The sequence below is a fragment of the Staurois parvus genome, unplaced genomic scaffold (genome assembly GCF_062004578.1).
Source record: "Staurois parvus isolate SC_StPar_1 unplaced genomic scaffold, SC_StPar_1.0 ptg000554l, whole genome shotgun sequence".
Lineage (NCBI taxonomy): Eukaryota > Metazoa > Chordata > Amphibia > Anura > Ranidae > Staurois > Staurois parvus.
This window is the reverse complement of record NW_028318350.1, coordinates 117,501-138,779: the sequence shown is the minus strand read 5'-3', so window position 1 is coordinate 138,779 and position 21,279 is coordinate 117,501. Positions and strand designations below refer to the sequence as shown.

The 21,279-nt window shown below is 43.2% G+C and overlaps 1 protein-coding gene across 3 annotated transcripts in view; it reads right to left on the bottom strand.

The window, feature by feature from the left end:
- The window catches only part of COA1 (cytochrome c oxidase assembly factor 1), a 153,822-nt gene that overhangs the window by 26,772 nt on the left and 105,771 nt on the right, over window positions 1-21,279 (bottom strand). For 2 of the 3 annotated variants that reach the window (XM_089691198.1, XM_089691197.1), the window contains exon 3: window positions 3,930-4,038. The exons of the other annotated variant lie outside the window; for it this stretch is intronic. In XM_089691198.1, coding sequence (XP_089547324.1) covers window positions 3,930-4,005 — 76 coding nt within the window. In that variant the 5' untranslated portion in view covers window positions 4,006-4,038. The remainder of the gene's footprint in view (window positions 1-3,929; window positions 4,039-21,279) is intronic. 3 annotated transcript variants of the gene reach the window in all.

Below are 21,279 nucleotides of genomic sequence, written 5' to 3'. Positions count from 1 at the left end.
GGGTTTGTTTTGTTTTTTCAGCCTAATGATGGCTTACTTCACTGATAGTGACAGCTCTTTGGATCTCATCTTGAGAGTTGACAGCAACAGATTCCAAATGCAAATAGCACACTTGAAATGAACTCTGGACCTTTTATCTGCTCATTGTAATTGGGATATTGAGGGAATAACACACACCTTGCCATGGAACAGCTGAGAAGCCAATAATCCCATTACTTTTGGTCCCTTAACAAGTGGGAGGCACATGTGCAAACTGTTGTAATTCCTACACCGTTCACCTGATTTGTATGTAATACCATCAAATTAAAGCTGACAGTCTGCAGTTAAAGAACATCTTGTTCATTTCATTTCAAATCCATTGTGGTGGTGTATAGAGCCAAAAATGTTAGCATTGTGTCGATGTCCCAATATTTATGAACCTGACTGTATGTCTGTTAGTAAATCGGTGATACGTGAGGAAACTGATGGGGTGAGCTGAGGAGTAGAGAGATAGATTTGTGTGCCATCAGCATAGAAATGGTATTGAAAATCATGGGAAGCTATCAGCTGACCCAAGGAAGAAGTGTAGATCGAGAACAGGAAAGGTTCAAGGATAGAACATTGGGGGACCTCGACAGTAGGAGAGGAGGAAGTAGAGTTGTGACACTGAAATTGCGGTGAGATAGGTTAGATTCATATGTGCTGACGTGCACAGGTGGGCTATTTAAACCCCTGCTACAAACGGAATGGCGCCTTCTGGTCTACTGCTTCCTGTTTCCTGTATCCTGACTCCTGTGATCCACTTGCTTGACTGACAACGATTGAACTCCACCTGCACTGACCTGGCTCTCCCTTTGACTATCCGCTTTCCTGCTCCTCTGTACCTCATCCGTCCGATCGATCCTGACCCGGCCTGCCTGACTATTCTACACTGCCTGTGACTATCCTTGGCTACCAGCTGACACGGTCATCCGCATCTCAGCTACACCTCTCTGCTGCACCTGCTCACGTGCATCCTGCATCCTGATATTCTGGGTCTTCCCCTGCCACCGCAGACCCATCAAGCACTCGTGCCCCTCCCAGCTCGTTACATCCTGTCTACCCTATCAGGGGTCCCGAACGGGAGTGGTAAGAGGACGCCCTCTTTCCACATAAGGCTCCACCACCAGGTACATTACAGTGTTGTGAGCAAAATCAAGACTGAAGGGGATCAAGAAGATTATTCTCAATAAGATGGCAGCCCAGCCGGTTGTAGACTAGACGTTAAAGGAGTTTGGATGCAAAAGGGAGTAAGAAGATGGGTCTTAGATTGCTAACATTGGTGGGGTCCAGTGAGGCTTTTTTAAGTATGGGGGTGACTAGTGCATGTTTTAGAGTTGGGGAAGATGCCAATAGAAAGGGAGAGATTGAAGATATGAGTTAAAGAATGAAGGATAGAGCCAGAGGGTGACCATTGTATTTGCGAGAGAACAGGGCCCAGGGGACAGGTGGTTAGATGGGCTTTAGAAAACAGTTTACCAACCTCCTCTGTAGTAGCTGAGTTAAACAAGGGAAGTATAGATTGTGCAGGTGGACAAGGAGTGTAGGGTGAGGAAGATGTCTGGTGGACAAGGAGTGCAGGTGAGGGAGATGTCTGGTGGACAAGGAGTGTAGGGTGAGGGAGATGTCTGGTGGACAAGGAGTGTAGGGTGAGGGAGATGTCTGGTGGACAAGGAGTGTAGGGTGAGGGAGATGTCTGGTGGACAAGGAGTGTAGGGTGAGGGAGATGTCTGGTGGACAAGGAGTGCAGGTGAGGGAGATGTCTGGTGGACAAGGAGTGTAGGGTGAGGGAGATGTCTGGTGGACAAGGAGTGTAGGGTGAGGGAGATGTCTGGTGGACCAGGAGTGTAGGGTGAGGGAGATGTCTGGTGGACAAGGAGTGTAGGGTGAGGGAGATGTCTGGTGGACAAGGAGTGTAGGGTGAGGGAGATGTCTGGTGGACAAGGAGTGTAGGGTGAGGGAGATGTCTGTACAGTGTAGAGCTCGTCATGAATTGTATCAATCTTATTTTTGAAGTGATTAGCAATCTCCTGGGCAGTGAGTGAGTTAGTGCGTGGAGGTAAAGAAGGATGAAGTAGAGATTTAAAGGTAAAAAAGAGAAACGGGATTGCATGAGAGGGTGTTAATGAGAGTGATAGAATAGGTCTGTCTGGCAGTGTGGAGACAAGAATTGTATTTTTGAAGGGCAGATTTATATCGGTCGAAGTCTTGCTGGGTCTTAGTCTTACGCCATAAATGCTCAAGAGCACGGCTACGTTTTTTGAGGCATCTGGTATTGTCTGTTGTTCAGGGCTGTAGCAGTCGGGGCCTAATGCAGTGTGTAGTAAGGGGGGCAATGTGTCCAGGGTGGATGACAGTGAACTACTGTAGACAGAAGTGGCCAGGTTTGATGTACTGGAAATGGAAGTTGTCCTCCTACCCTCCCTCCCCGAAGTCTTGTGGGACACGTGACAGGTCCCAGAAGATGACGGGGCCATTCAGGAAGCGCAGCGCTACTCGCTCATGCGCAGTGGGCACCCGGCTGTGAAGCCACAAGCTGACACAGCCGGGTGCCCACACTGAAGATCCAGGCACCTTGAATAGAGGACGGCCGGCGAAACGGGCTGTGGCGGGGCAAGGCAGGATTGTTGGACAGGTGAGTGGCTGTTTTTTAAAAGTTTTTGGAGCTGCTGACTTTTATTTTTTTTATAGAGTTCAATATATTTTTATGTAGATCTATATTTGCATACATACTGTATATTCAAGAGTGTAATAATAAATAATAAAAATCCCATTTCCCCAGGTTATTTTAAACAATTTAAAACGAATATTGCTCGTGCCGTTACAAATGTTCCTTCACGCTCCCTGCGCTCTCTGTATGTACAGTGCAGTTTAGGCGCACAGAAATAATCTATTAGTGGTTGTGAGAAATGATTCATTACTCCAATACATTTTTTTCCCTTTTACATTTTTATAACATGACATGAAGAGACTTCTTTAAGTGATTAAATAAACAGATAAATTAGGTAGTATGCAGTTGTCAATCATCCACAACTAGGAAATGCAAGATAAAATACAGAAAGAATGTACAGATAACAAGGGACCAGCCCTTCAGGTTACATATGTTGGAAAGACTTCCTTAGGGAAAAAAAAGAAAAATAAGATCTATGGCAGCTTTTAGGCCTCATGTACACTGCTGCTCCTACACGTGAGTTTAGGAAGTTTTGGCGGTTTTTGCAAAAGCCCCTGAATTCAACTCAATAAAAGCCTGTGTGTCCATGTACACACAGGCTTTTACCAGAGTTTATGAGCAGTAGAGTTTAGGGGGCGTTAAACTTTCCTCTTCTGAAAGCAGAAGAATCGCGTTCAGGACAGGAACAGTTTGGCCAAAAAATGCTAGACGTGGGAAAAATGCGTGTGAACGTGGGTGATTATTCATGTCCATGGAAAATACTCTGGCCAATCAAAGGAATAAATGTCCGATGCAAGCACAGGGGGAACAGGGACATTTTATTTTATTTTTTTACACTGTCACAATTTATCACTTTTATTACGGTCACAAAAAATGTACACATTCCTTGTGACAGCTATAGACCTGTCTTCTCTTTATGGAGAGATCCGGGTCAACAAGACCCCAAAATCCCTCCTCTACTCTTGCAAGCATTTAATCACACCAAGAACGGTGTGACTGAATGCTTTTATTTTTTTTTTGTATTTCCGAGTAAACCACAAGTGATGCCAGGTCTTCGCTCCCGGGTTTACTATTTAATGGAGCTGAACAAAGCCGGTGGGACGGGAGCTCCCATTAACCTCCCTGGAGGTATTCCCAAGTGCAGCTCGGGGTAAAGTTTTAGTACCAAAAGCGGTAACCCCCCCCGAGCTACACTCGGGCTTACCATGCGGCGCTGCTCCGGCATCTGTTCTTCACTTACCTTGTCCTGCGCTTCCGCGATGTCCCTCCTGCGGTGTCCCCGGCAATGTAATCCGGCCGATGCCGGCATCTGTCATCTGGGTTCCATCTCCTGCAAGCGTCGGGACGTACTGGGGACGGAACGGCGGGAAATTTGAAAATGACCAAAAGTGACATTCACTAAATACACTAAAATCACATAGTATAACATTCCTGTATCAAACAATTTCACATACATTTTGTCCCGAGTGCTTTGTCCAGCGCCCTGCCTGCATTTTTACTGTTCTTTCTGCCTGGAAACTGAGAAACGTCCATGGCGTCCAAAAAGCGTCCCTTTAGGTCAACATCGGTTTTAGACCAGCTAGAGAAGAGCGATAGTAAATCAGAACCACTTGCAGAATTGAGTGATAATGATTCGTGGGGGAAATTCCTCATCAGACACTGAAAACGATTTTGCGACTTGGCGCTATATTTCAAATTTCAGTGTTTTTGGTTTGATTATATTATTGAATTAAATTTATTATTATATTATTATTTTTTATGATTATTTATTAAATTATAATTTATGATTTCTTGTTTCAAATTTTATCCTACCCGGGATGTTTACTAGACTCTTGTTCAGACAGATTTCAGTGAGTTATTCCTAAAAATTACAGGCCTACAATAAAAAAAATATATATTTCCATGCAAAAAAATGTACCGCTTTGAGCACAGAAATATGGACATAATCAGACCGCTAGGGAGGTTAAAGCTGCGAGAGGGGGAAGGGGAGTTCGGCTAGTTAGCTGCTCCGATTGCTATTACAAGAAAGCTAACCAGTATCATCCCGGTACAACCACCTGAAGACCGTTGACGCGCCAGGTACATGACTGGTCGGCAAGTGGTTAAAGTAGTACGCAAGGCAAAACTTTTTTTTTTATAGAGTGTGTGTGTGTGTGTGTGTGTGTGTGTGTGTGTGTGTGTGGTGGTGGTGGTGGGGGGGCAGGGGCGGACTGACAACTCATGGGGCCCCCGGGCAATAGGGGATCATGGGGCCCCTGTGTCCTTGCCCCAACCCAAAAAACCTATGAAAAAGGTACCAGGGGCATCTCATGGGGCCCCCTACTGACCCCGGGCCCTCGGGCAGTGCCCGAGTTTCCAAATGGTCAGTCCGCCCCGGGGGGGGGGGGGGGGGGGTTATAACCCTTATCAGTGTTATATTTGCCATCTGTGTCTGATTGGGGAGATTTCTCTTCACTTCCTGTTCCATAGCCAAAACACAAAGTGTGAATTATCTCCTGCACCAGGGTCAGCAGAAGTAATGTCCACATTGAACGAGTTCCCCTCTATTACTGTTATGGGGAAAACCCAAAATATGGAATATATTTTTACTTTCTTCGGTGATGACGGTAGACAGTACAGAGAGGGTGAATCTTTCCTATCAGCGGCACAAACAGCAATATAAATCTGTCAGGTTTGCCTTTTGTTATACTTGAAATTCTGGTGTATTTTTTTTTTTCCTGCACTCATCTGAAAGGCTGTAACTTGATGGAGTGGTGAGCCTGCACCTTGGATCAGATGGAGCAGTGGTTCTCAACCTTAGTGAGACCGGGGGACCTTCTTCCAAAACCTTCTATGCCCCAATGGTAGAAAAAAAAAAAAATCTTATACTCATACAAAATAAGCGCTTGTTGATAGAAAACAAATATGAGAAAGTATCACATCTACCTTGCTTTGACATTAAAAACGTTTAAATAGATAAGACCGCATGCAGACCATACTAGATTCACCAGTCCGGACAGATATATATAGATATTGTGATGGGCCATTATTGGGCTCTTCAGATATTTTAGGGGCTGCTACAGAGACAATGTGATGTTTGAAGGTCATCAGCTGCAGCTGTTCCCTGATAATTTGCCAGCAATACTTCCCAGAAGATGCCACATGAAACACATAACAGTGTACGCCTGGTGCCAGGATAAGAGGTCTCCTGCCAAACTTCTGGTGCCACACAAAAGCACTCTTTATGCAGGACCTCATCAGCATGCAATTTATATGCCTCCACTTAAGAGCTCATGTACATGGGGCGTTTGGAAAACTCTTCTGAACAATGGAAAATGTAGGTTAAAAAACGTCAGTTTAGCCGCCTTTGCATACCGCGTTTATGCGTGTTTGCGTTTAGAAGCGTTTTTAAAAGATAACCTCAGGAGACTTTCCAAAATGCCCAGAATGCACTGAAAAACAGTAAAAAATTAACCATTTCAGACATTTTGAGAGAAATAGAGAGAGCAGAAGCAGAGAGATCAGTATGTGTTGAGATCACCTATCTTTTCTGGTTGTGTTCATTATGGATCCCATCAGGAGCATAATGCAGCACGTTCTACCATTTTTTCCTTCACGCGAAACATGGAACTGACTGCGCTGGTGTACTAGGTCCATTTGAATACATGGAAAATGCTTTGCATGATGAAAAAAGGCTTTGGACAGCAATTGGATATGGAACAGTTAAAAAACACTTCTAAATGCAAACGCTTATAAACGTGGTTAACCGCGTTTACAAGCGTTTGAAACGCCGGTAAAATCTACTCTTAAACGCAAGTTTGGTGCATTAAAAAAAATGACTGTAAACAACTATATGTACACTGACACAGGAAAACATTAGGGAGAGTTCAGGGGCTGCTGAAAAAAATTGCTCAACAGCTCCTGAATGTCAGTTTAGCAGCTGCAGTGTACATGAGCCCTAAAATGTATGTCTGAGCAAAATATAAAAAAAAAATATTCAGCATGTCTCTTCCTTACATTTGCATTTCCCTGTGTTTTGCCTCTTTAAAAACATCACAAGTACAGAAAACTACTTTTTGATCCTGTCAGAAATCCAGTAAGATCCTAGCGTCTTGTAGTGAGCGCTGCCACTGGTGCACTGAATTTCCTAGCCTCAAGTTCGCCCTTCCTCTGTCCTCCGGTGTGCGGCTGCCCCTTCTTCCTGTCGAGTTCGCCCTTGCTGGGCTACAGAACATCCTCCCCAGCCCCAGTACTCATCTCCATTATATACAGTGGAGGAGTCCAAAGGAACGGATTTGAAGCTCTCAAAAGGTCACTTTAACATGTTCTCTGAGACAGTACCAGCTCAGTCTTTTCCAGAACAATTTTACATTTTACAAACTATAAATTCCAGTGCCTCACTATTTATGTTAAATACTTTTCCTTTTATTAGCCATTCCTTTGTAACCTCATATATAGGGATACATGTTGTTTCTCACTTGTAAATGTTCAGCTCAGGAACAGTACATGCTATTACAGTACATATACAGACAAGCTGTAAACGTCAGCATCTCCTTTTCTGTATGAAATACTTTGCCCGTTCCCTTTGTAACCTCATACATGGGGGTAGCATATTTTTACCTTCTTATAAATGAACAGCTCAGGAAAAGTACATACTATTACCAGAAGACGCACTCTAATCCTTAAACATTTGTTGAGATTCTGCCTATTCAAATGTAACAACAGGTGCTCCTACCTAGTGCCCATAAATGGGTGAATATGGTCATCAAAAGTTGGGTACAATAATGTATTCGAATGATACTCAGAGGATAATAAAGCAGAACACTTGGCAAACGGCTAAACACATTGTGAAAATACAAAGTAAATTTTTATTTAGATTTTTCCAAATAGCATGAAAAAGAAAGAAAATCCATCTACAAACTCATGCAGACTCCACCTCCGCAACATCGCCAAAATCCGCACGTTCCTAACCCCAGAAACCACTAAACAGCTCATCCACTCCCTCATCATATCACGACTCGACTACTGCAACTCCCTCCTCACTGGCCTGCCTCGCCGCTGGGTGTCCCCGCTTCAGTCCATCCTGAATACGGCTGCCAGACTCATTCACCTTTCCAACCGCTCCATCTCCTCCACCCCCCTCTGCCAATCCCTCCACTGGCCTCCACTCAGTGTCCTCCACCCCCCTCTGCCAATCCCTCCACTGGCCTCCACCCCCCTCTGCCAATCCCTCCACTGGTCTCCACTCAGTGTCCTCCACCCCCCTCTGCCAATCCCTCCACTCAGTGTCCTCCACCCCTCTCTGCCAATCCCTCCACTGGCCTCCACTCAGTGTCCTCCACCCCCCTCTGCCAATCCCTCCACTGGCCTCCACTCAGTGTCCTCCACCCCCCTCTGCCAATCCCTCCACTGGCCTCCACTCAGTGTCCTCCACCCCCCTCTGCCAATCCCTCCACTCAGTGTCCTCCACCCCTCTCTGCCAATCCCTCCACTGGCCTCCACTCAGTGTCCTCCACCCCCCTCTGCCAATCCCTCCACTGGCCTCCACTCAGTGTCCTCCACCCCTCTCTGCCAATCCCTCCACTGGCCTCCACTCAGTGTCCTCCACCCCCCTCTGCCAATCCCTCCACTGGCCTCCACTCAGTGTCCTCCACCCCCCTCTGCCAATCCCTCCACTCAGTGTCCTCCACCCCTCTCTGCAAATCCCTCCACTGGCCTCCACTCAGTGTCCTCCACCCCCCTCTGCCAATCCCTCCACTGGCTTCCGATTGCCCAACGGATCAAATTCAAAATCCTAACACTGACGTACAAAGCCGTCCACCATACTGCCCCGAACTACATCACTGACCTAATATCCAAGTACCGCCCAACACGCACACTCCGCTCCTCACAAGACCTCCTTCTCTCTAGTTCCCTGGTCTCCTCCTCCCATGCCCGCCTCCAGGACTTCTCCAGGGTGTCACCCATCCTCTAGAACTCCCTGCACCAACCCATCAGGTTATCACCTACTCTCCTCTCCTTTAGGTGCACCCTGAAAACCCACCTCTTCAGGGAAGCCTACCCCACCCCCTGCTAACTTGCCAACCTCCTCTACTCTCCTACCACTCCATCCCCCACAGCTATCTCCTCCTGTACCACCATCCCCTCCCTCCTAGATTGTAAGCTCCAAGGAGCAGGGCCCTCGATCCCCTCATGTTTTGCATTGTATTGGTATTGTTCTGTCACATGTTCTGTCCCCCTTTGTAATGTACAGCGCTGAGCGAACTATTGGCGCTTTATAAATACTGTATAATAATAATCTACAGAGAGGATAAACCTTGTGTCACACACAGAAAAGCATATGAAGCATTAATCAGAGATATCAATTAAAAGACCAGGTTATTTAATGCTTAGTAGGTCTACAAATAAACAGAATGATTAGGACTGTCTAAGGAAACAGTCCAACATTTCACCTTTTGGCAACTGAGACTGCTGGAGTATGGAGGGTGAATAGTATAATCTTGATACATGATCAGAAGAAAATGAATGAAAAAAGTATTGGGAGTGAACAGGGATGTATGAAGTATGATGGAAGAGGCAGAAAGCCATAAGAGAGAGCTAATGCATGTTTTATATTAGATACTGTTGGTGCCCCAAGCACTCCACACTGTGTTGGATTTGTCCAGGGTGTTGTGTAGTCTAGTTGTTGCGTCCCATTCATCTTGATTTTATTTTTATTTATTTATAACAGGTCAATTTAGGCAGCTCTTTACACATATATATATATATTATACATTCACATCAGTCCCTGCCCACAAGAAGCTTACAATTTAAGGTTCCAAACTCACATTCATACGAAAGCCAATTTAGAGAGGAGCCAATTAACCTACCAGCGTGTCCTTGGAGTTTGGGGGGAAACTGGAGTACCTGGAGGAAACCCACGCAGTCACAGGGAGAACATGAAAACTCCAGGCAGGTAGTGTTGTGGTTGGGATTTGAACCGACATCCCGAGCACTGCTAGATGGAAGTGCTAACCACTTAGCCACTGTGCTGCCTTCTTTGATCTGATTCGGCAAATCATACAAAGGAAGGGGGGGGGGGGGCAGTCTATTTCCATCTAGTAGTTATCATGCAGCATGTTGCTGTGAGGATATGGGAGAGCAGATTTTTCAAATTCTTTTCCACACCTTGAATTGGGAGACAAAATAGTGCGTCAGAAAGTCTAGAGGTATATAAGATTCTTCTAATTTTGAAAACAAGGCACTGGCCTCCCCGAAAAAAGATGTGATGGCAGAGTAGGATCAGAAGATATGAAACAATGTGCCCACTAGCACAAGTTTCTGTCGGTGGGATTTACAGTCATTGCCAAAAATATTGGCACCCCTACATTTCTGTCAGATTAATAATGAACACATCAAGAGCGACTTCAAGAACTTAACATGCACAGTCTGGAGGAAAGAAGGGAAAGGGGACACAGGATTGAAACCTTTAACCACTCGCCTACCGGGCACTTTCACCCCCTTCCTGCCTACCGGGCACTTTCACCCCCTTCCTGCCTACCGGGCACTTTCACCCCCTTCCTGCCTACCGGGCACTTTCACCCCCTTCCTGCCCAGGCCAATTTTCAGCTTTCACAGCTGTCGCACTTTGAATGACGATTGTGCAGTCATGCAACACTGTACACATATGAAACTTTTATCATTTGTTTCACACAAATAGAGCTTTCTTTTGGTGCTATTTAATCACCACTGGGAACTTTATTTTTTGAAATATAAACAAAAAATAGCAAAAAATCTTTAAAAAAAAAGTTTTTGTTTCTATGATAACATTTTGCAAACAGGTAATTTTTCTCCTTCACTGATGTGTGTTGATGAAGCTGCACTGAAAGGCGACACTTATAGGCAGCACTGATGAGGTGCCATGGATAGGTGGCACTGGTGGGCATTGATGAAACGTCACTGATGATGCTACACTGATATGCAGCAATGATGGGCGGCGCTGACTGATGGCACTGACTGATAGCACTGCTAGGCAGCAGCACTGATGGATGTCACTGCTGGGCACAGATGGGCACTGGTGAGTGCCCTGATGATCAGTGCCAATCTGCTCTGTGACAGCTGCTGGTTATCGGCAGTACTTTCCTCACGCTGTGACATCGTGAGGAAAGTGCTGCTGAAAACCAGCAACTGTATTTACTCAGTGATCTGTCTTATATTAATTGGAGGTCCACACAGAAACAGTCCATAAAACAGATTATTTATAAATGTATTTTCCCGCAGCAACTAGTCCAACAGTTCTTTTCTAGAGAAATGCATTTAATCAGCCCAGAAACAATTAATAAAACAGAGGTACAGACAAAGCAGATGACAGGGTACTTAGAATATTCATGCAATCATCAGAAACCATCAGAGAACCCACTTTCTCCTCTGTGTCCTTTCTCCAGACAGACCTCAGCCAAAAAAACCCTTCCCTATTATGCACCTTTTCCCATTGACCAAAGTGTCGAGCAATCTAATTGGTTGGTTTTATGAGCATGTTTAATCCTATGTGTCTAGATCAGGGGTGGGAAAACTTTTTGACTTGAGGGCCGCAATGGGTTCATATATTGGACCCGGGGGCCGGACCAAGAGTAGATGAATGATGTGTATGTGTCATCCATAGTAAGTATAGTAATATTCCCCCATAGTAAGCATAGTAATTAATCCCCCATATAGTAATTCATCCCCCATATAGTAATTCATCCCCCATATAGTAATTCATCCCCCATAATAATTCATCCCCCATAATAATTCATCCCCCATATAGTAATTCATCCCCCATATAGTAATTCATCCCCCATAGTAATTCATCCCCCATATAGTAATTCATCCCCCCTATTAATTCATCCCCCATATAGTAATTCATCCCCCATATAGTAATTCATCCCCCATAGTAATTCATCCCCCACATAGTAATTCATCCCCCCTATAGTAATTCATTCCCCATATTAATTCATCCCCCATATAGTAATTCATCCCCCATATAGTAATTCATCCCCCATATAGTAATTCATCCCCCATATAGTAATTCATCCCCTATAGTAATTCATCCCCCATAGTAATTCATCCCCCATATAGTAATTCATCCCCCATATAGTAATTCATCCCCCATAGTAAATCATCCCCCATATAGTAATTCATCCCCCATAGTAATTCATTCCCCATATTAATTCATCCCCCATATTAATTCATCCCCCATATTAAGTCCCCAAGTCCCCCGTGTCAATTCACTTACCTTTGCTCCGCGCGTTCCTCTCGCCGTGTTCCCGCGCCGTTCCGGTGTAGCATGAAAATCTGTCTCCTATGAGGATCTGTCCCCCTCGACGTATCTGCGCATGTGCCAGTTTCAGGCATTAGCAGCCGATCGGCGATCTCCGGCACATGCGCAGATACGTCGAGGGGGACAGATCCTCATAGGAGACAGATTTTCATGCTACACCGGTCTTCAGGGCGGACTGTGAGAGGAGCCTAGCTCCCCTCACGTTCGTCACGCTGCCCCACCTACACACATCCTGACAGCCATCCTGACAGTATCACGCTCCGCGGGCCGGATTAAAAGGTCCGCCGGGCCGTAGTTTGCCCATTGCTGGTCTAGACCTAGAACAGCTGTATGCATAGATTTTAATTAAAAAGTTAAATATATACTTCTTTTGTCTTGTTAATGCCAAAACTGCTCTCTTCATCATAAACAAGTACATTATGAATATTTAAGACCTTTCCCAATCTAATCAGACAGACTTGCATTTACAATGCTTGTAGATTTGCAAATAAACTGCTCTGGAACTCCCCCGACTCTCCACAACAAAAACAGGTTAACCCAACATAATAAAAGGTCAGGTAATTACCTCCTGCATAAATGAACATAGTAAGGAGTCCTTGGCTATCCTTTTGTTCAATAACATGAATATATATATCTAAACAAAATTACAATATCCTACAATCTGCTGTGTCATTGGACACAGCTGATCACGTGGTAAACGGCCGCAGTGATTGGCCTTTTACCTCATGATGTGATCAGCTGTGTCCGTAGGACACAGCGATCTCGGAGATCGGCAGGGGCGTGTTCTGGGAGGACGTCATATGATGCCCTCCCAGGACTGGACAACCGCGCTGTAGCCGTCATTCGGCTATAGCGCGGTAAGGGTGTGGTTAAAAAAATTAAGGGGGCGAATACAGTTCAGGAGGGCAGTATTTTCAACCCAAAGCCAAAATCAAGAACACGGGGACATGACCTTAAACTAATTGGAGGAAAGTTCAAAACTAATCTCAGAAAGTACTATTTTATTGAAAGAGTAGTTGAGGCTTGGAATAAACTTCCAGCAGCGGTAGTTAGCCAGTGTTCAGTAAATAGTTTCAAACATGCTTGGGAAAAGCATAAATCTATACTAAGTTAATAAATGTTAATAAAAAAAAACAAAAAAGAAAACCCTCCAAAAAAAAAAACCACAAAAAACGGGCAGACTCGAAGAAGCTAATAATTAAACAAATATACTTGTGAGCCACCAGAGTATATAAACAAATGAATGTATTAGATCGCTGGTTGACTAGCACACTCTCCCAAGATGTGCGTTTAATATCAACTGATCAAATAATTACCGCGCTCTAATACTAACTAAAAAGTGCTCAGTGCATATAATATACAGTGGGGTAAAAAAGTATTTAGTCCGGCACCAATTGTGCAAGTTCTCCCACTTACAAAGATGAGAGAGGCCTGTAATTAGCATCATAGGTAGACCTCAACTATGAGAGACAAAATGAGAAAAAAAAATCCAGACAATCACATTGGCTGATTTGGAAAGAATTTATTTGCAAATTATGGTGGAAAATAAATATTTGGTCAATATCAAAAGTTCATGTCAATACTTTGTTATATATCCTTTGTTGGCAATGACAGAGGTCAGACGTTTCCTGGAAGTCTTCACAAGGTTGGCACACACTGTTGCTGGTATGTTGGCCCATCCTCCATGCAGATCTCCTCTAGAGCAGTGATGTTTTGGGGCTGTCGCTGGGCAACACGGACTTTCAACTCCCACCAAAGGTTTTCTATGGGGTTGAGATCTGGAGACTGGCTAGGCCACTCCAGGACCTTGAAATGCTTCTTACGAAGCCACTCCTTCGTTGCCCGGGCGGTATGTTTGGGATCATTGTCATGTTGGAAGACTCAGCCACGTTTCATCTTCAATGCCCTTGCTGATGGAAGGAGGTTTGCACTCAAAATCTCACGATACATGGCCCCATTCATTCTGTCCTGTACATGGATCAGTCATCCTGGTCCCTTTGCGGAGAAACAGCCCCAAAGCATGATGTTGCCACCCCCATGCTTCACAGTAAGTATGGTGTTCTTTGGATGCAACTCAGCATTCTCTCTCCTCCAAACACGACAAGTTGTGTTTCTACCAAACAGTTTTATTTTGGTTTCATCTGGCCATATGACATTCTCCCAATCCTCTTCTGGATCATCCAAATGCTCTCTAGCAAACTTCAGACGGGCCCCGGACATGTACTGGCTTAAGCAGGGGGACACGTCTGGCACTGCAGGATCTGAGTCCCTGGCGGCGTAGTGTGTTACTGATGGTAGCCTTTGTTACGTTGGTCCCAGCTCTCTGCAGGTCATTCACTAGGTCCCCCCGTGTGGTCCTGGGATTTTTGCTCACCGTTCTTGTGATCATTTTGACCCCACGGGGTGAGATCTTGCGTGGAGCCCCAGATCGAGGGAGATGATCAGTGGTCTTGTATGTCTTCCATTTTCTAATTATTGCTCCCACAGTTGATTTGTTCACACCAAGCTTCTTGCCTATTGCAGATTCAGTCTTCCCAGCCTGGTGCAGGTCTACAATTTTGTTTCTGGTGTCCTTCGACAGCTCTTTGGTCTTCACCATAGTGGAGTTTGGAATGTGACTGTTTGAGGTTGTGGACAGGTGTCTTTTATACTGATAACAAGTTCAAACAGGTGCCATTGATACAGGTAATGAGTGCAGGATGGAGGAGCCTCTTAAAGAAGAAGGTACAGGTCTGTGAGAGCCAGAAATCTTGCTTGTTTGTAGGTCACCAAATACTTATTTTCCACCATAATTTGCAAATAAATTCTTTCCAGATCAGCCAATGTGATTGTCTGGATTTTTTTCCTCATTTTGTCTCTCATAGTTGAGGTCTACCTATGATGCCAATTACAGGCCTCTCTCATCTTTTTAAGTGGGAGAACTTGCACAATTGGTGGCGGACTAAATACTTTTTTGCCCCACTGTATATGTAAAATATTCACTATTGATATCTTAAACAGAAAAGAAAGAATATTATTGTTGCCATAAATTATTAATCATTGTGCAATACTAATATATATGTGCCACTTTCATCCGTGAACCAAGTGGTAATTCATAGTGAAATATAAAAAAACTATATATAAAAATATAAATTAAATGAAATTTAATTAAAAAAAAGTTTTTTTTTAGCACTTATACTGTATTGGTGTCACTGGGGATGTCAGTGACACCAAGTCAGTTCCCCCCCAGTATCAGAATGTCCGCCGCAGTCCCGCTATAAGTCACTGATCGCCGCCATTACTAGCAAAAAAAAATTTTAAATTCCAGTATATATACCGCCATTTGTAAACGCTATAACTTTCACGTAAACCAATTAATTTACACGTATTGGGATTTTTTTTTTAGCAAAGACGTAGCATAATACATTTTGGTGTAAATTTGTGATGAAATTTGATTTTTTTAAATTTTTTTACTGGACATGTTTAATTGCAAAAAGTCAAAAATATTTTTTTTTTCTCAAAATTGTTGGTCTTTTTTTTTTTTTTTTTTTTATAGTGCAAAAAATAAAAAACAGACAGGAGTTCAAATACCACCAAAGGAAAGCTCTATTTGTGGGAAAAAAAGGACGTAAATTTAATTTGGGTGCAGCGTTGCACGACCACGTAATTGTCCATTAAAATAAAGCAGAGGCGCAACGCAAAAAATGACCTGGTCAGGAAGGGGGGTAAATCCTCAGGAGCGCAAATGGTTGACTCCCACCATATTTTTTGTAGACTACTGTTTAGGTTACCAAAATGACGACATTTTTCATTGAAGGACACAGGATTCAAAGACATTTAGGTTTTATTGCTGCCTACAGGAGGATTTGGACATTGGCAGACAAAAAAAGTGACCAGCCTGTCATAACCCCTCCCACTCTCATTCCTCAGTTTCTCTAATGTTCGGGAAAGATGGACACCTTTTCTCTACTTGGAAAAGTTTAAAGGCTAAATTCACTTTTTAGAAAAAAATTATAAATGCACTTTTTTTTGCAGGTAAAAAAAAAAAAATATATATATATATATATAGATATAGTTACTGCCCTGCCCCTCCCTCTCCTGATTGGCTCACTGGCTGTGATTGACTGTGCTGCCTCAGCCAGAGTCCCTGGAGAACCGAGGCTATCGTGGACATTGCTGGATCCCGATCCAGCGATGTCCATGAGAGCCTCGGTTCTCTGGAGGGAGCAGATGAGTATCAGGGGGCTGCTGCACACAGAAAGTCTTTTACATTCAGGCATACAATGCATGAAGGTAAAAAACCGTGAGCCTTTACTACCACTTTAAAATCAGAATGCTATAACACTCGAGGTTTTAACTTTTCAGCCCCAAATTTTGGTTGGACGTGAACTTTAAGGGTACATTCACACCAGGTGTGGTGCTTTGTTCCACAGCAGTCAATAGAACTTTATGAAATGTCACTGTATCAATAAAGATCATTAAAAAAAAAAAAAGTGCTATGCTGGGATCATTGCATCAGCAATGCCTACACTGCAAAGCTGCTGCATTGTAATGCTGAAGCCGGTGTGAATGGACCCTAAGTACATATATCTTTACTGTTTTACAGGCCAAATGTTTGGCTTGGAAAAAACAGGTGTAATGCAGGCCATAGACAGGTCGAAACTCGGCCGATTTTGCGTCCGAAAAAAAATAATTGGCCAATTTTCGCACCGTTAGTGGGGTAATTGGTCGGCCGTTTTTCGGGGGTTTTGGCCCCTTTTCTTTTAATCAGTAAAGTTGGAAAATTTGTGACCGATTTTGATGATCACCCGATTTTCCCGGAAATGATGGGAAAATCAGCCGATCGTTTTACCGGTATAAAACCAGAAAAAAAATCTGCGCATGAGAGAAGAGGAGGAGGAAGGAGGAAGGAGGAGGAGAAGGAGGAGAAGTCTTGCGGTTACATTGTTGCAACCGCAAGACCTTTTCATGTAAAATATAATAGCGGAGCTCTCTGCAAGGGACAGAAGTAAAAATGCCGGCCGTAGACGGGACGAAAATTGGCTGATTTTTTTAACGTTGGTGGTAACGTCGGCCGATTGAACGACTGATTTTTAGTTTTTAAAAAAACGGCTGATTTTCGACTCGTCTATGACCTGCATAAGGATGCTGCAGACTTCCGTCAATTACCACTCCACCTGATGCTAAGACCTGGAAGCAGCTGATGCCCCCTGGAATCAATGTGGAAAGCAGGAATGGTCGGCACTCAGGGTAATATCCAATCGTAAACTTCTTTATTAAATAACAGCATGTACAAAGCTATATATAGCCTATGCGTTTCAGACAATCAGTCCTTAGCAATGGCTAATACAAAACAATATAAAACACCCCGTTATAGTTATCAAAAAAGATCACATGATCCTGACACAGGTGGTATGAAAAAGTAAAAGGGAACTGTGACGATCGCAGCGTTAGACCCCTGACCTTCTCACCAAACTCGTGACCGAAGGACTAGCCAATCTAAAACCGCGATGTCACCTGCGTAACAATGCCACGCCCAGCTGCACCCTGCACGATGATTTTCCAGCTAATGGATCACCAAGCGATGTACCGGCAGCCTGAATGCGCTTTTTACTGGGTCAGGTTAATTACGCAATTAACCCTTCACACTGCCACCGCCTTCTTTTTGTACAGAGAAAGAGGAAACTCGGCAATGTCAGCAATAACACTATGATGGTTGAGATAATCGTCTGTATAGCACTGTCACGCAGACAGGTTATACAGAGGGTTAAACAAACACAGTAGCGCTCTTTTAGAGGCAGGAATTTGTAAGTTGCAATAAAGAGCTATAGAAACAGTTCAACACTTTGAGAAGGAAAGATTTATTACTAAAAAGTCAAAAGGGTGCAATAAAAATATTTACAGAAAAAGATGTAACCGATATATATATAAATATACAGAGAACAATAGCACAGCAAAGAGGTAACAGAAAGGAAGTTAAAGGGTTAAAGTACTTGCCAATCAGCCTTGGGTTTGCAGATCAAGTTTCAGAGCGAAAGGGCATGGTCTCCCAGGTTGGTTCTGATGTTAAAAGGGAGAATTCTTCAACTTAACTCTCTTAGGCCTGACAGCCCATTTTGTAGTTCCCCAACATGGGGTGTCTCTGAAGTAAAGGACCAATGCCCCGTTTAAGGAGGGATCGTCTATGCGGATACCTAAACTAGAGCCAAAATCTCTCATAGTTCATATTTTGCTCATAACTTTCCCTATGCACAAGTGACATTCCACCTGTGGGTAGATTAGTATGCAGACGCCTCTGAGGAACGGTTACATATGAAATACATATTTGCATGGTTCAAAAGATGTCATTCTCTGCTGTCCTAGGTATTCCAGTCAGGTAGTGTGACCAAACTGTTTGCCTTCTCGTGGCCAATCTGAAGATAAGCCTGGTTTTTATGTAAGTCTCTCATATTCCAAGATATGAGACATAGGGGAAAAATGGATTTTAAAAATGTTATCTAGTCTCTACTCCTCTGGAATGTGTTTGAACTCAGGGGAAGGCTTGGGTTATCTTTTTACGAAGTGCCAGATTACTCAGCTTCCCAGCCTGCCCGGCACCCCGTTCAAAAATAGTTTATAGCTCGGGGCTCCCTGTTGTGCCCCCGGCCTGTGACACTACTAACACAGAGGCCATATGTCACTGTGTATGAACAGAGAGGAAGGGGGAGAATGAGGGGAAATATGTTTGTACAAGATTGTTGACCCTTTGCCAAGATGGAGGTTGAAGCCAAAATGGTTGAACCGCATCCATCTCTGGGTGTACGCTTGCTACAGGAACACCCAAAAATAAAGGCATAAACAGTATAAGTATAAATAAATTCAATACATCTGAGAAAGAAGTATAATCACAAAAAAACTTTACTATAATAACATTAAAAAAAAAAGAATGAAAAGAAAAGAAAAACCACATACATGAGTAATATTTCAGAAAGAGATCCACATCCCACCTATGGTTAGCATTGGCTATGTTTAGCTTTGTATACGCTGTTATTTAACCGCTTGCCCTCCTGAGGATTTACCCCCCTTCCTGACCAGGCCATTATTTGTGTTACAGCGCTGAAAAATCTCTCCTTTTTTTTCCACAAATTTTGCTGGTATTTGATTGCCTGTGTGTTTTTTATTTTTTGCGCTATAAAAAAAAAAAAGACCAACAATTTTGAGAAAAAAAAACAATATTTTTGACTTTTTGCCATTAAATATGTCCAGTAAAAATTTTTTAAAAAATCATAGTTTATCATAAATTTAAGCCATAATGTATACTGCTACGTTTTTGATAAAAAAAATTCCAATACGTGTAAATTAATTGGTTTATGTGAAAGTTATTTAGTTTACAAAGGGTGGTATATATACTGGAATTTTTGTTTTTATTTTTACTAGTAATGGCGGCAACCAGCGACTTATAGCGGGACTGCGGCAGAGATTCTGACATTGGGGGAAATGACTTGGTGTCATGGACATCCCCAGTGACAACAATATAGTGATCAGTGCTACAAAAAAGCACTGACACTGGGTAGGAAGGGGTTAACATGAGGGGTTAACTGTGTGCTGGGAGTGTTTTACTAGGCGGTGGTGTGTGTGTAATTCACTGTAATCACACTGCTCTGGATGGCTGTGCTGTGCACAACCATCCAGAGCAGTGTGCCCGTGCTGACAGAGAGGACTGTTCGTAAACAAAACCGTTCTCTTCCCCATTGGAGATTGTTGGAAATCACCAGGCGCCGGCGAATAATTACCAGCCGGGACCCAGTGATTGACAGCCATGGCTGCGAATGGCGGTGCAGGTAGGGCACGTGCCCCCTACCCAGAAATGCAAAATCACATACACACACACACGTGATTTTGCGCACCCGTGCCGCCCTGTAGCAGTCTTTCTGCTATAGGGCAGCTGGGAAGCGGTTAATAAAGAAGTTTTCAGTTGGATATTTTCCTGAGTGCCGACCTTTCCTGCTTTCCAAACGATTGGCTTTCTAGAGTCAATGACCTGGAACATAAATGCAGTCACTGAAGTCAGCAATGGCAGCCAATGTAGTTCTCTCATGACTGGTTTTCTTTAAGTAGTTTTGTGACAGAACAGGCCAGCAACGACTTCCATTTTTATTTATTTTATACATTACAAATCCCAGTGCATACAAAATAAAATGAAAAATACAAAAATCACTAATTCTGTTGCAACAATAAACACCTTCACTTTCCTTTGGTTTTCTATAATAATCATCCTTTGGGTTTCTTAGGATATGTTTTTCTACTTAACAACAGATGCTTCCAATGTAATTATTGATTTTCATGTATAACATGGCTATGGATGACAAAAGCAAATTAATTCCATACTATTAGTCATGTTTAATTAGTCTGAGAAAGTAATTTTGTAGCAGGGCAGGGCAGAGCCATTTGTACAAGTTTATCAACATGAATGAAACTGTTTCATCTGCCTGCTAAAGTATTTGCATGTCCTGCTCTGTTTTTACCTATCCAGTGGGTAAAGTTATCATGACACAGCCGTATACAGTCATTCAGGTGTAGTCGGTAGCAATGAATCCAGTTCTGTCAGTTACTAATTGAAGACAGAAACGGGAAGTTCATATTCCACATTGCAATCATTTCTAGGGATCCTTTTATTTTTTTTTTTAATACACTTGCCGCTGTTGCTACTTTCAGAAAGTAATAATTTACCAGACTTTTACCACTGTTTCAATGTGATATGGATCTCAATGAAAATTGTTTACACCACCCAATAGCCGCCAAATAATTTTAAACAATTGGTCTCAAACTGTCATTTGCCATTGTAGTTTTGAATAAAAATTAGTTCCTTTGAGTCATGTTCCCAGAACCATTGTCACTCATGCCAAACACTAAATGAGTACTGTACTGTGTCTTTGGGATATGGGAATGAAAGGGTTAGTTCTAAATCAAACACTTATTTTGCTTAGATTTCACCTATTTGATTGTCAAATATTACTTACAACTATGAAGCGTGGTGGCCCACCTATAAGGCCTCATGTACACAGGACGTTTTGCAAACTCTCCTAGAAGTCTTTCCTTTTTTGCATCAGTTTTACAAGTGTCAGGCTTTTTTGCTGCCAAAAGTGTCACTTTTACAAGCATTTAAATGTATTTACAGGCGCCAAAAGCTTAGATGTTAATTAATTTGGTCAGAATAATAATGTATTCTGGCTAATAAATGAATAAACCCTCAAGTGCTAAATGTGCCTAGCACAGACGTATTTGGGCACGTTTGGCAGTGTTTAGTAGCGTCAATCATTTTCTCTGCAGAAACTCTACTGCTTCTGGACGCACT